At 52.8% G+C, this 13515-nt stretch overlaps 1 protein-coding gene across 1 annotated transcript in view; it reads left to right on the top strand.

Moving 5' to 3' along the window:
* MAPKAPK2 (MAPK activated protein kinase 2) overlaps window positions 1-11788 on the top strand; it is a 45657-nt gene extending 33869 nt beyond the window's left edge. The window contains exons 2-10 of the mRNA XM_059049685.2: window positions 6219-6358; window positions 6543-6607; window positions 6890-6969; window positions 7532-7658; window positions 8274-8349; window positions 8731-8855; window positions 9190-9275; window positions 9375-9455; window positions 10084-11788. Of these exons, the coding sequence (XP_058905668.1) occupies window positions 6219-6358; window positions 6543-6607; window positions 6890-6969; window positions 7532-7658; window positions 8274-8349; window positions 8731-8855; window positions 9190-9275; window positions 9375-9455; window positions 10084-10227 (924 nt within the window). The 3' untranslated portion in view covers window positions 10228-11788. The remainder of the gene's footprint in view (window positions 1-6218; window positions 6359-6542; window positions 6608-6889; window positions 6970-7531; window positions 7659-8273; window positions 8350-8730; window positions 8856-9189; window positions 9276-9374; window positions 9456-10083) is intronic.
* The last annotated feature ends 1727 nt before the right edge of the window (window positions 11789-13515 follow it).

Genomic DNA, 13515 nt, shown 5'->3' with positions numbered 1-13515 from the left:
TATACACATGCACATACTATATACATCTATGTACATATATATACACACACGAATATAAATAGATATACATATAGAACTGTACTGTACATAAAGCTTTGTAGGTTGCTTTTTCACATACTTCAGATAAATTTAAAGAAATTTCAGATTGGGAATTGTGCTGCAAAAGAAAAAAAATAAAGTGCTACTGCTGATAGCGACAAGGTGACGGAGACACTTAGGAATCCATTTCGCATTAAATATTCTTCTGAAACATCATTTTAATGATTGAAGATTGTATAGATAAACTCTTTTTGTAAAAGCAATCTCTTTAGCTTGTTGCTGGGCGTTTGGTTTGCTAGCCATTTCTAGTTAAGGTAAACAAATCATAGAATATACATAGCCTTAAAGCTCCACCTATGATTAGTGCTGTAGGGTAAAATTCTACAGTTCTTGAATTCTGGAATTTCAAAGTTAAAGGGTTGGTTTGCACTTTAAGGCCTATGTACATTTTCAGCCCCCATTTTGGCTGTTGGTATCATGGGCAGCCTTGGGCAGATGTTGTACCCTTTGCCTTACCACGGGGGGTGGTGGGAAAGAGGCTCTGGGAGCGGTGAGAATGGGGTTCAGAGTCCAGCCCTGCTGGGGACAGCCAGCTCAGACCTTGAAGGGATCGCATAGCTTCTCTGAGCCTATGTTTTCTCATTTATAAAATAGGATGCGTCCCCCTGGGGCGGGTCTGAGGGTTCCCCGTTGGAAGTGCTTAGCACACGTTTAACTCAGAGCCCTCCCTGGAAGCAGGGGCTCCCTTCTCCCTGCTCCTTTTCGGCTGCTCCTTGCTTGCTGCCAGCTCTGTGCTAAGGAGCTTGCTAGGTCTCAGCCCACAGCAGCACCTCTCCTTCCCAAGTCCTCCTCTTTTCTTCTGGCCTGTAGAGTGCCCAGGTCAGCCCCCTCCTTGTGGTAGGGAGGGGAGTGGGTGAGCCTGGCCCACAGCAGTGTTGGTGCCCTCCTGCTGGGAGTGCAGAGGAGGTCTTATTTACCAAGGTGCGCCACACGCCGGCACCACGCTCTGCCTGATTCAGACTTTTGCATCACTCTTGGCACCGAATCAGTCTTGGGAAGGGATGGATGGCTTCGTTCTCTCAGGACCTGTGCGCCCCACCCCCAGCTGTCTAGTTTAGGTGGTGTGGGAGGGAGAGGGAGACTCAGGGCTAGGATGCCTAAGCCCACTTCTCTCCCAGTGTTCTGGGTCCCCCTCCACCCAGCGCCTGGAGCTGTTAGTAGCACCTTAAATGAGATGGGTGTGAGCAGGATCCCAGCTGCCCACCCCAGTGGGACTCTGGCGCACTGGGAGGGGGTGGTTTGGGGGACAGAACAATCATAGCAAACACTAATGCAGTGCTTACTATGTGCCAAGCACCGTTCTTAGTAATTTACATAATGCATATGTATTAATTCATTTAATATAGGTAGGTACTGTTATTATCCTATTTAAGAGATAAGGAAACTACAGCACAAAGGGATTAAAAACTTCCTCAAGTTCACACACTTGGTAAGCGGTGGAGCTTGTGAAGGGGATGATGCCTTGGGACCTGGGGCTTGTTCCTTCCTGTCTTGTCCTCAGACCTGCCTTGCTGGTGAGCTGTGCTTCAGGCCCCAGCCTCTCTTTCGCTCCTTTTCTTTGGCTCACCTAGGCTTAGGATGCTGATTACTCCCAAGTCTTTTCATGTGGCCCCATGATGGAAGATTTGGTGGGGGATATAGGGGCACCATCCTCTTGCCTCCACGTTCCGCCAAAGACAGGCATGGAACAGTATTTTTTTCTTTTTAAAATTTTATTGGTGTATTGTTGATTTACAATGTTGTGTTAGTTTCAGATGTATAGCAAAGGGATTCAGTTATACATCTACATGTATTCATTCTTTTTTAGATTCTTTTCTCATTTAGGTCATCACAGACTATTGAATAGAGTTCCCTGTGCTCTATAGTAAGTCCTTGTTGTTTATCCATTCTATATATACTAGTTTGCATCCCAAATTCCCATTCCTTCCCTCCCCCACCCCGCTGCCTCTTGACAACCACAAGTCTGTTCTCTGTGAGTCTGTTTCTGTTTCATAGGTAAGTTCATTTGTATCATTTTTTTAAGATTCCATGTATAGGGGATATCATATGATATTTGTCTTTCTGTTTCTGACTTACTTCACTTAATATGACAATCTCTAGGTCCATCCATGTTGCTGCAAATGGCATTATTTCATTCTTTTTAATGGATAAGTAGTATTCCATTGCATATATATACCACATCTTCTTTATCCATTCATCTGTTGGCAGGCATTTAGGTTGCTTACATGTCTTGGCTATTGTAAATAGCACTGCTGTGAACATTGGGGTGCATGTATCTTTTGAATTAGAATTTTCCTTTTTTCTGGATATATGCCCAGGATTGGGATTGCTGGATTGCATGGTAATAGAACAGTATTTTGGGAGAGCTCCCACAGCTCCCTCATTGCCACCATTACCCTAGAGGTTCCTCCCCAGGCAGTGGGCTCTGTGGCCTGGTCCCTGGCCCCCGCCACACTTGGTAGGTAGGTGACCTTGCCTATTGCATTGCAATCTAGCAGATACAACAGTTAACCTTCTCTACAGGGCAAAGGAATTTCAGATGCAAACTACAGGGGGGCCGAGGCAAGTCACAGTATCCATTCCAGGCTTAGCATGTGCTTAAAATATTTTATAATACCTTTCAGGCATTCCTTGTCTCAGGGCCTGTGGCTTTTTGGTGGGAAGACCCTTCTTTCCTTCAGACGTGAGCCCTCAGGGCTGTGGTTCTGGGCCCTTTCGCCTCTACTTGTCCTTGTCCAGGCCAAAGAGGTAGGAGCCTTTCCCACGTGACTCTCTTGGCTTCTGGTTGAACCTGCTGTGTTCCTCTGCTGGTGTGGCCCCTGGCAGCACCCCGGGAATCCTGTTTTCTCTCCCTGACTCTTCTCTGGCTCAGAGCTCAGCACCACCCTTACTTAGCCTGGAACTCCAGATTAGCACATTCTTGCTTTCCTCTCTCCAGGCTTCTGTACCCCACAGCTGTCTACAAAGCCTCTTTGGCTCTTAACGGCTTTGCCCCTGTGACGTCAGCCAACCTGTCCTCCTGACTGGGTTGAAGGCCTTGCTTTCATTGCGTGGGCTGGTTTTTATATCCATTCAAGGATTTCTGATAAATACATACCTGGCTGTCAATTACCAGTCTTCATGGGAAATTCTTACTATGTGTCTCTTAGAATTTAAAAATACTGCTCTTTCCAATTTTCTTATTTTGCCACATTGAATCCAGTTTTACAGATGAGGAAACCCTTTTCAGAAAGGTAGATTGGCTTGCCTGACACAAGCTGGGAAGTGCAGAACTGGGATGCAAATTGTGTGCGATTCACGAGACCAGGTTTGTTGTGCTAGGCCAATCCAGCTCCTCTACCAGGTAAGGAATTGTGTGTAAACCTGGAGGTGGAATGTGAACCCAGGCGTTCTGGCTGTAGATTCTCTTTTAACTAATGCCACACACGCTAACGTGTCTATAGCAAAGAGAGCAAGCAGAACCTGCGGTGCGTGCTCTGAGTTTAGGAGGGGCTGAGGGGCGTGCACTTGGGTTTGGGCCTTGGTGTGTCCTCATTTAGCACAGCTGTGGTTGGTTAGAGCACAGAGCTGGTTTCCAGGCGGTGATCACAGGGCTGCAGACAGAAACCCAGCCTATAGTCTTGCTGGTGACTTGTATATATCAGGGTTCCTTGGTTATATCAGGATGTTCCAGCCTCAAGTCAGAGGTGATGGAGAGGGCCCCTGTGCTGTGGCAGTTATGCTGATGGTTTACAGTGGTGAGTGCCTTTCTGATAACAAAGCACACTTAGAGGTATTCTTTCATTAGATCCTTGCAATGGCTCTGTGAGGGAGGGGGCCAGGCAGGTATTTTAACCCCCAACTTAAAAATGTGGAACAGGCTCAGAAAGGTAATAGCCTCTTCAAGGCTATGCAACCAGAAGTTGACAAATTCCAGACCAAGCCCAAGTCTCTCATGATTGTAAATCCAATGACCTCATGTTGCCTCTGAGTAAATTTGACAACTTCAATTCTTCCTCTCTGGGCTCCAGTTCCTATGTGCCTGTAGGGGGCGATAGAGGTCTTTCTATTTTGGGTGCACTGATAACTTTCTCTCTTGAACCCTTTGAACTTATCAGTGTTACAGCACATTATCTCTCTGGATTAGAAGCATTTTCTGTGTGTCTACCTCCCCTCATGCCCTCACCGCCCAGTTTGAGTTCTTCCAGATTGGGACTCTTCTATTTGGTCTTGACATCTAGCACAGTGTGTGGCCCATAGTAGGAGCTCGATAAATGCTTGTTGAATTGAAATACATGCAAATGAAATTGGCCAGCGTCTCCTCCTCCTTCTCATAGTGCATGGGAAAGGAAAATAACCTTTTTCCTTGGTCCATCCAAATAAATGAAGTTGAAGGTGGCAAAACCCAGGACCTGTTCAGTGTCCTTAGATGGCCACCAGGTGGCAGTGTGACCCCATGGCAACCTTGTCTTCTGCCTGCTCCCTAGGAGACTGAATTATCTGGGCCCCTGTTGGGGGATTGCCTCTGCAAAGACAGTTTGCATTTGGTGATCTGAGACTTGACAAGTCTCGGTCTCTGCCCCTCCTCTGAAAATTGCGTGTTATTGTGGAAAAGGTTTAGGCTTTGGAATCCACCAGGCCTGGTTTCCAACCCCGGCTCTGCCTTTCCCCAGGAACTGAGGCTGGGACACACTACTTCTCTGAGCCTCAGTTTCCGCATCCTGTAAAATGGGCAGCCGTTGTACAATTAGGAAAGGACCAGCATATCATAGACCATAGCATAACTGAATGTTAGTTTTATTTTTGGAAATTCCTGTTTGCTTTTCCCTGCCCTCTGTAATCTGGCTCCGTCCTGGCCTTCTGATCTTACTCACCAAGCTTCATGCACTTTCCAGCAGGTCTCTTAGTGCTCCTGAGGCATCACCCACCACCCCAAAGAACCTCTCGGTACCAAGATGACTGCCATGGCACCAGGTGTCATGCAGGAGAGATGGTGTGCGTTCCCTGTGCTCCTTTTAAGAGGTCTCTCAGCAGACTTCCTATAAAGTTCTTCTTGACCAGTGTCTGGTGTTAGTAAAGGGCTTGGCTTAGACTAGTCAAGATTCAGCCCTTCAGGACAGGAATAAAGACGCAGATGTAGAGAATGGACTTGAGGACATGGGGAGGGGGAAGAGTAAGCTGGGACAAAGTGAGAGAATGGCACTGACATATATACACTACCAAATGTAAAATAGATAGCTAGTGGGAAGCAGCCGCATAGCACAGGGAGATCAGCTTAGGGCTTTCTGACCACCTAGTGGGGTGGGATAGGGAGGGTGGGAGGGAGATGCAAGAGGGAGGAGGTACAGGAAGGAACATGTGTATATGTATAACTGATTCACTTTGTTATAAAGCAGAAACTAACACACCGTTGTAAAGCAATTATACTCCAATAAAGATGCTAAAAAAAAAAAAGATTCAGCCCTTGAGGCAAGTGAGGGCCCCAGACTGCTTTAATACCCCTGGCCACTTGGTCCATGGAAGAAGAGGGGACAAGGATGAGGCCCGTGAGTTACATAACTTGCTCAAGGTTGCAGATCTAGTAAGAACCAGGATTCAGACCACACTGGGCTGACTCCTGAGGCTGTCTGTTGGTAGAAAGGACATTGCTCGGGATTTGATATGCTGGGTTTAGGGATCTTGGAGGTACCTTTTCTAACTGATCTGGAGTCTCCCCTGTCTCTAGGTCCCTTTCCATTGTTGTTTGGATTTTTCTTGGTCTATCTTTCTGCCCAGGTGTCCTTTGCCCTCTGTCTCCCAATGCTCAACTCTGCTCTTCTTCTGGAATAGACTTCATGCCCATAGCTGGGCCTTTCCCCTGAATGGTCAAGGGTGGTCTCAGAGTAGCTGTTGAGACCCCACGAGGGGTCATTCTGAGGTTCCTTTTAGAGCAGATGAGGGAGCTGCAGAGCTCTGAGTCGGGGCTTAGGAGAAGGAAGTACAGGGAAAGTGCTCAGGGCTGGTGTTGGGCCAGGGTAGGGAGAGTGGGTGGTGTGTCGGTGGGGATGCGGGCGAGTGTGTGGGCCAGGCCTTGCGGTAGGTCCTGGTGGCGCAGCAGCCGCTGCCCCACTGCGGTCACTCAGGAGGCGTTTGGCTTGCAGATGCTCCAGGACTGCCCCAAGGCCCGCCGGGAGGTGGAGCTGCACTGGCGGGCCTCCCAGTGCCCTCACATTGTACGCATCGTGGACGTCTATGAGAACCTGTACGCGGGGAGGAAGTGCCTGCTGATCGTCATGGAGTGGTGAGCAGCCCTCCTCCTTACTCCTGGCCTGGCCTGGCCCTGCTCCCCACCCGGGCCCTCACCTCCTGAGTGCTGCCAGATGGGAACCCTGGAGCTTAAAGTGTAAACGCCTGAGGTTTGGAGGGGCCATGGGGGAGTGCCAGTGGGATGCTGTGTCCTCAGATCTGGCTGTGGCTTGTTTCAGTTTGGATGGTGGAGAGCTCTTCAGCCGAATCCAGGACCGAGGAGACCAGGCGTTCACAGAAAGAGGTAGAAAGGATCTGTGTGGGGCCTGGGCTCGGGCAGGCGTGGCACAGGGTATCTGAAGGGGCTCTCGTGAGAGGCGTGGAGGCCTGCTGCCTTCTCTGGCTTGCCGCGGGGGCCTTCCTCCTCAGCCGAGCCAGGGCTGCTCCTCATTCCCTGGTGTCTGGGGGGCGGGGGTGGACGTAGGAAGCCTTAGGCTGTGTGGGGGGATCAGTGTATTGGGTTTTCAAACCTAATGACACATCTTGTGACTTTCCTTCCCACTCTCACATTCCCTCTTCTCTGCAGAGGCATCAGAGATCATGAAGAGCATCGGCGAGGCGATCCAGTACTTGCACTCAATCAACATCGCTCATCGGGATGTCAAGGTGCCAGCTGTTCTTTTTGTCCCCCCCCCAGTCCCCCCAACTCAGGTGCCATGGAGGCCGTAGGGGTCAGGGTCATGGTGACGCTAGGAAGGGTCCCCAGAGTCATCCTACATCCCTGCTGCCTGGCTCCTGAGCGAAAGTGGGGCAGAATGCCACTCTACCCTGCAGGCCCCGCCCTCGCTGGGCAAACGCCCACCCCAGTCATGAAGCCTTGTGAGGCCACCCTCACCCTGTGGTGCTCCTCAGTCACACCTCACCGCCACACCTTCGGTCTCTATGTCACTGCAGTGTTCACTGAGGTTCTCTGCATCAGTGTCTGACTCCCACGCACGCTGTAAGCTCTTGGGAGGCAGGGAGCTGAGGGTCCTCACCCTCAGCTGTGCAGATCACAGGGGCTGGACAAATGGTTGTGGAATGGAGGAAGGAAGGAAGGAAGGAAGGGAGGGAGGGAGGGAGGGAGGGAGGGAGGGAGGGAGGGAGGGAGGAAGGGAGGAAGGGAGGGAGGGCATGATAGCCCCTCCCAGGTTCAGCAGAGGTTCTATTTATGTCTCTTTCTCTATAGCCTGAGAATCTCTTATACACCTCCAAAAGGCCCAACGCCATTCTCAAACTCACTGATTTTGGCTTTGCCAAGGAAACCACCAGCCACAACTCTCTGACCACTCCTTGTTACACGCCATACTATGTGGGTAAGTCCAGAGGAGGGCTGGGGAGCTTGTCTTCCCCAGAGCTTTTCTCAAACCCTCCTCTTGCCGGCCTCAGGGCCACAGGTCCTAGGAGAGTTGAGTCCTCAGGCCCTTTCTAGCCCTGGTTCTGATGTGACCCGACCCAAAGCAGGGCTCGTCAGAACTCAGCTGGGACTAAAGGAAATTATAGGAAATTATCTGCCTGAGATTATGGGTGGGATATTGCACACATGCGTGCTTTTCCTGAGAAGAGCTGTCATTCCCATCGGATTCCCAGTGGAGTCTGGGATGCAGATTTGGTTCAGGAGCCCCAGCTGACTGGCACAGAATAAACTCTCAAAACGTGTTTGTCAAATTAAATGGCAGTCTGAAAGGCTCTTGCAGTTCAAGACGTGTTTTATCTTGAGACTCTAGCCCTAGGGCTCTCTTGGAGAAGGGTCTTCTGGTCTCCTTTGTGCAGCCCTGGGTCTGGGCTATGACTGTTCCCCTTCCCAGCCCAGCTAAGGTCCCATCAAGATGGGCTGAAGGGTTGGGTGGGGAGCACCAGCCACCGAGGAACTGCGGTGGATCCCAGTGTTCTGAGGGCCAGGCCCACCCAAGTTGACCTTTGGTTTGCAGCTCCAGAAGTGCTGGGCCCAGAGAAGTATGACAAGTCCTGTGACATGTGGTCCTTGGGTGTCATCATGTACATCCTGTGAGTATGTGGGGCAGGGGCCTGGGGAAGTGGGGCTGGGCTGGGCTGGGGCGGGATGAGAAGAAGAGGCAAAGATTAGCGTTCCCCTTCTGGATGGCAGATGTCCTGAGAATCCCCTGCGTGTCCCTGTCTCTCTGTGTTTAGTGGATTCTGACAGCTAAATCCTATAAATTAGCTTATGGGCAGGAAAATGTGTGGTTTAGATACTTTTATGTTGGATTCCCGGGCCCTGTCCTTGACTTTGTATATTGTACCTGAGTCAGTGAGTCCCAATTTCTCTGTGACCTTTGCAAGAAGAAGCCTGTGTCTCGCTCTGGTCCTGGTGCAGGACCCTAAATAACATCAGCTCTGTCCCTCTCTTCCCACTTGCTCTCGGCTCAGGCTGTGTGGGTATCCCCCCTTCTATTCCAACCATGGCCTTGCCATCTCTCCGGGCATGAAGAGTCGCATCCGAATGGGCCAGTATGAATTCCCCAACCCAGAATGGTCAGAAGTATCAGAGGAAGGTAGAGAACCCACGTGTACATGTGCGTGTGTGCAGGTGTGTGTGCGTGTGCAGGGGTGTCTCTCACGTGGGTGGCGTGGCTGTGGATCCGCACCTGGCCCACAGCTGCTGGGTATGTCCTGTCTGTGTGAAGGGCCTGTGGCAGAGCTGGGGTATGGGCCGCGTGGGGCTGTCAGGGCTGGAGCCGTAGTGGTCTTCAAGGCTAGCTCCTTGGGTGGTCTGTGTCCATGCCCCTTTGAATCTGGTTTTTCCCTGAAAACTGGGAAGGAGCAGGAGAAGGGGGGTGGCCCCTTAGCCGTCTCTGTCCCCTCCCCGCACCTCGCTTTCCCCCACAGTGAAGATGCTCATCCGGAACCTGCTGAAGACAGAGCCCACCCAGAGGATGACCATCACCGAGTTCATGAACCACCCCTGGATCATGGTAAGCCTGGTGGGCCGGAGGGGCCTGGGTTCACGCGGACTGTCCCTTGGGGCTCCACCCCACCCAGGCTTTCACCCTGACACTTTTCTCTATCCCCAGCAATCAACGAAGGTCCCTCAGACCCCACTGCACACCAGCCGGGTCCTGAAGGAGGACAAGGAGAGGTGGGAGGACGTCAAGGTGAGGGGACCGCTGGCCAAGGGAGGCTCAGGGTGCTTGCCGAGTGCTTGGGTGTGAGAGGCGGTGCTGGCCCAGACGGGTTGGTTCTGTACTCGCTCACCCCAGGGGGTGTTGGTTACAACAGCAACAGCGGCTCTGAGCCACTCGCTCACCCCAGGGGGTGTCGGTTACAACAGCAACAGCGGCTCTGAGCCACTTCCCTGCCGGGTTGTGGGCAGAGGTTCTGTGTTTGGTCTAAAGTTGGCCTTGGCTGTTTTCTACAAGCCCTCTACTGTCTGGGTCTCTAAAGGGACGCGAAAGGTCATCTGGTACCATCTCCTCACTGCAGACGAGGAAACTGATGCCTGGGGTGGTGGGGTGACCTGTTCAGGGTCACGCAGCTAGTGATTGGCTGGGGCAGACATGAACCCAGGTCTCCTGACTCCTAGTCGGTGCTCTTTCTGCCTTCCCGTGGGGTTGCTGGAGGGCTCTAGGAGGGCGGTGGCAGCACGGTGGCCAGGCTTTGTTGACCCAGCCCTGGACCCATCAACCAGCCTGCCCTCTGTCTCTTCTGCCCCCACCCGTCACCCTCATCCTGCCCTTGCTTTGTCTGTCGCCTCTCACGTCTTTCTTGATCACTGCCCCCCAGGAGGAGATGACCAGTGCCTTGGCCACGATGCGGGTCGACTATGAGCAGATCAAGATAAAGAAGATTGAAGATGCGTCCAACCCTCTGCTTCTGAAGAGGCGGAAGAAAGCTCGGGCCCTGGAGGCCGCGGCCCTGGCTCACTGAGCCACTGAGCCCGTCCTGCTCCACTGGAGGACAAGCAATAACTCTTGACCTGAATCTATTTTTTAAATGAAGAGACACAGAACTGTCCACTCCCGCCTCCCCTCCTCCTCAGCCTCATGGAGCCCGGACCTCGTCATAGGCTGAATTCTGCCTTTGGTTCTGGCCACCCCTGAGAGGGAGAGCCTGGAAGGCTGGGAGGGCGTGGAGAGAAGGAGCAAGATGCTCTCGAACCTGTGCTCATTTTGCAGTTTTATCAATAATTTGAGTTAGAATTTTTATGAAACTTCTTTTATCGTTCTTGCCCTCATTCCTGCTCCTTCCCCCCAAACCCTTTCCTGTCTGGATACTACAAGGGTTTGGGGTTTGTTAAAGGGTATTTGTGATAACTGTTATAGGGGGCGTCCCTGTGTCGTGCCACCAGCCCTCTAATTTCCCCACTACAGCCCCAGGTCCCCGCTGGCTGAAGCCTTCCAGGAGCTGCGGGCCGTGGAGGGCTGGGACCAGGAGGCCACCCACCTCCTCTGCTGAGCCCTCAGACGTCACCAGTGTGCCAGACGGATAGGAGTGAGTGTGGTTGTGTGTGTGCGTGTGCCCGTGCCCATGTGCCTGGATCAGTGCCTGGGCCTGTGCATTTGAGGGGCCAGGGGCAGGCAGGGCTGCAGAGGGAGAGCCTCTGTCGGGGCTCAGGAACTGTCTCCCTCCTCAGGCCTGCCCTGCCTGCGCTGGCTCTGCCAAAGTGCCTGGGAAGCATGTCCAGATTCTGAGCCAGGCCGTCGGTGCCTGCCTCTGTGAGCGGGTCCTGGGAGGTGGAGAGGAGTGACTTAGCACTGGCACAGCGACCAGGAAGACGGGAGCCCCGCCCAGGACCCCACTCCACGCTGAGTGCTGGTCCTGGTCCTCCGAGGCACTCATCTACCATGTCATTTCTCTGCTCCCCCTTCCTGCCACTATTAACCCGTTCGTGTTTATTTTCTTACATTTTTGCTGTTTCTCAACAGGCCCACTCTCAGCCCGCACGGGTGAGCCTGGGCAGTCGAGTGACGCAGAGCTGCTGCGTTTTGTGTGCCTCCCGGGCTCTGGGGCATCGGCAGCACCCCCTGGTGGGCAAAGACAGCACCACTCTTGCGGCCCTCCTGCAGATCTCCGTCGAGCGGCCTAGCGGGTGGGCGGGGGAGGCTTCACACCAAAGATGTCCCGATCCTACCCCCTCCCCATCAGCCCCTTCCCCCCGACCCCAAACAACTCAGCGTCATGTGTCCAGGCCAGTGGGGGGCAGGGGGGGAAGGCCCTCCCTCCCCAGTATTAATTTGCAGCAGTGTGGGGAGAGAGGTCCTCTGTTGCCGTCGTCCCTTGGGGCAGTGGTGACAGTAATGCTTCAGCTTTCATCTCCCTCAGGGGCAGGGTTGGGGGGCGCACCCAGGGTTTCTCTGGGTGTGAGGGAAGGGCTCCGAGTGCCCGCGGCGCCTCCCGTCTCTGATGGCGTGTCCAGCACTCAGATTGTTGTAAACTCTTGTTTTGTATGAGCAAAATTGTCTTTACTAAACAGATTTAATAGTTGAAAGGTTTTCTTTCTCTTCCTTTGTGGGGCTCAGCCCCTTGACTCCCCACCTGTCCTCTTTCCACACGTGGAGAGCAGTCCTGTGAGTTGGGAGGGCAGAGTCTGTGTGTCCTGGGAGAGGAGGGGAGGGCTCCCGGGCGAGAGGGAGCCAGCGCACGCCCCACTGAGGGCCTGGCCAGGACCTGGTATGGGGACATGAAGAGCAGGGCTGGTGCCAGCCACGGTGCGGGGAGCCCATGCTCTTTTGCCAAGTATTGAATCAGGAGCCAAGCTGCTTCTCAGCCCAGTTCTTCGACTTGTTTAGCCACAGTCAGGCGCTGACACCCTAAGCCTGGGGGGCTGGCTGGTATGAGGATTGTGAAGAAGTTGCTGGTGGTGAATTGGTTCAAATCCTGGGAAAGAGTCCAGAGGAGCAGGTCAGTGTAGTTCCTGAAAGTTCCAGGAGGAGGTGATAGGGGTCAGGCAGAAGCCAGAATACTCTACCTCAGACCTGGAAGAGGCCTCAGGGCTCCCTCCATTCACAGATGAGAAGGCTGAGGCTTAGAGGTGGGGTATCTGAGACGCACAGTGAACTGGTTCGCAGTGGGGCCCGAGGCAGAAATTGGTCTGTTGACCCCACTGCTCTCCCAGTCAGATGGAAAAATAGTCGTTGGTAAGTTCACCTGCATTTTCTCACTTGATCCTCAGAGCTGTCAGGGAGAAAGGCAAGGCAGGTGGTTATCCCTGTTTTATGAGCGAGGAAACCGACCAAGGGCTTGAAGGGATGTGCTGGGGATCCCAGAGCTAATGGGTTTGGGCTAGAGCTCAGGATCCCAAGGCCTGGGCTGGTCTCATCCTAAGACCTGGTCTCCTGCCTGGAGGAGAGGCCTGCTCATTCCCCCAGTCAGCAGCGGGCTCGCATTCCCCCTGCTCGGGTTCGTGGCAGAGGCAGGGCATGCCTGTGGCCCCATGACTTCCCCCCCACAACTCCTGAATGCGGTTGACTCCTACCTTGAAACTCCACCCATCACTCTAGAAACCATCATTCGAATGAACCAGCATGAGGTTTTGCTTTCAGAGAAATCCTGTCCCGTTGTCTGTGCTTGTGCGGGTATCAGAGGTGATGGGTAAGAGCTCAGGGAAAGAGGGAACAAGGGGTGGTGGGCGGGGACTGGGGTACAGTGGGGGCATTGCCAGTGCTCGGCTGTCTTTGGAGGCCACGTTAGTTTTCTGCTGCTGTGGTAATACATTTCGTGGCTTAAAACACAAATTTAATATGTTAGATTTATGATGTCAGAAGTCTGATATAGTCTCCCTGGTCTAAAATCTAAGGTCTCAGCAGAGCTGTGTTCTGGAGGCTCTAGGAGATTCTCCTGCCTTGCGTTTCCAGCTTCCAGAGTCTTCCCCATTCCTTGGCTCCTGGCCCTCTTCATCCATCTTCAAGGGCAGCGACATCGCATCTCTCTGACCTTCTACTGTCTCACCTCTCTAACCTAGCCAGGAAGGAGTCTCCACTTTCAAGGACCTGTGTGATTAGACTGGGCCTACCCAGATTATGCAGGAGGTCCTTCACCTCAATCCCACCTGTAGAGTCCCTTTGCCGTGTAAGGCCACATGTTCACCGGTCCAGGGATTGGGATGTGAGCATCTGTAGGGCCGTTGCTCTGCCACAGAGGCCCATCTCGCAGCCTTCCCAGCCTCTCGCCCCACACGTTAATGCTTGTGTTTTGCTTCCTCCTCCATCGAGGTCA

The sequence above is a fragment of the Kogia breviceps genome, chromosome 1, assembly GCF_026419965.1.
Source record: "Kogia breviceps isolate mKogBre1 chromosome 1, mKogBre1 haplotype 1, whole genome shotgun sequence".
NCBI lineage: Eukaryota > Metazoa > Chordata > Mammalia > Artiodactyla > Physeteridae > Kogia > Kogia breviceps.
This window is presented reverse-complemented; position numbering and strand designations above follow the sequence as displayed.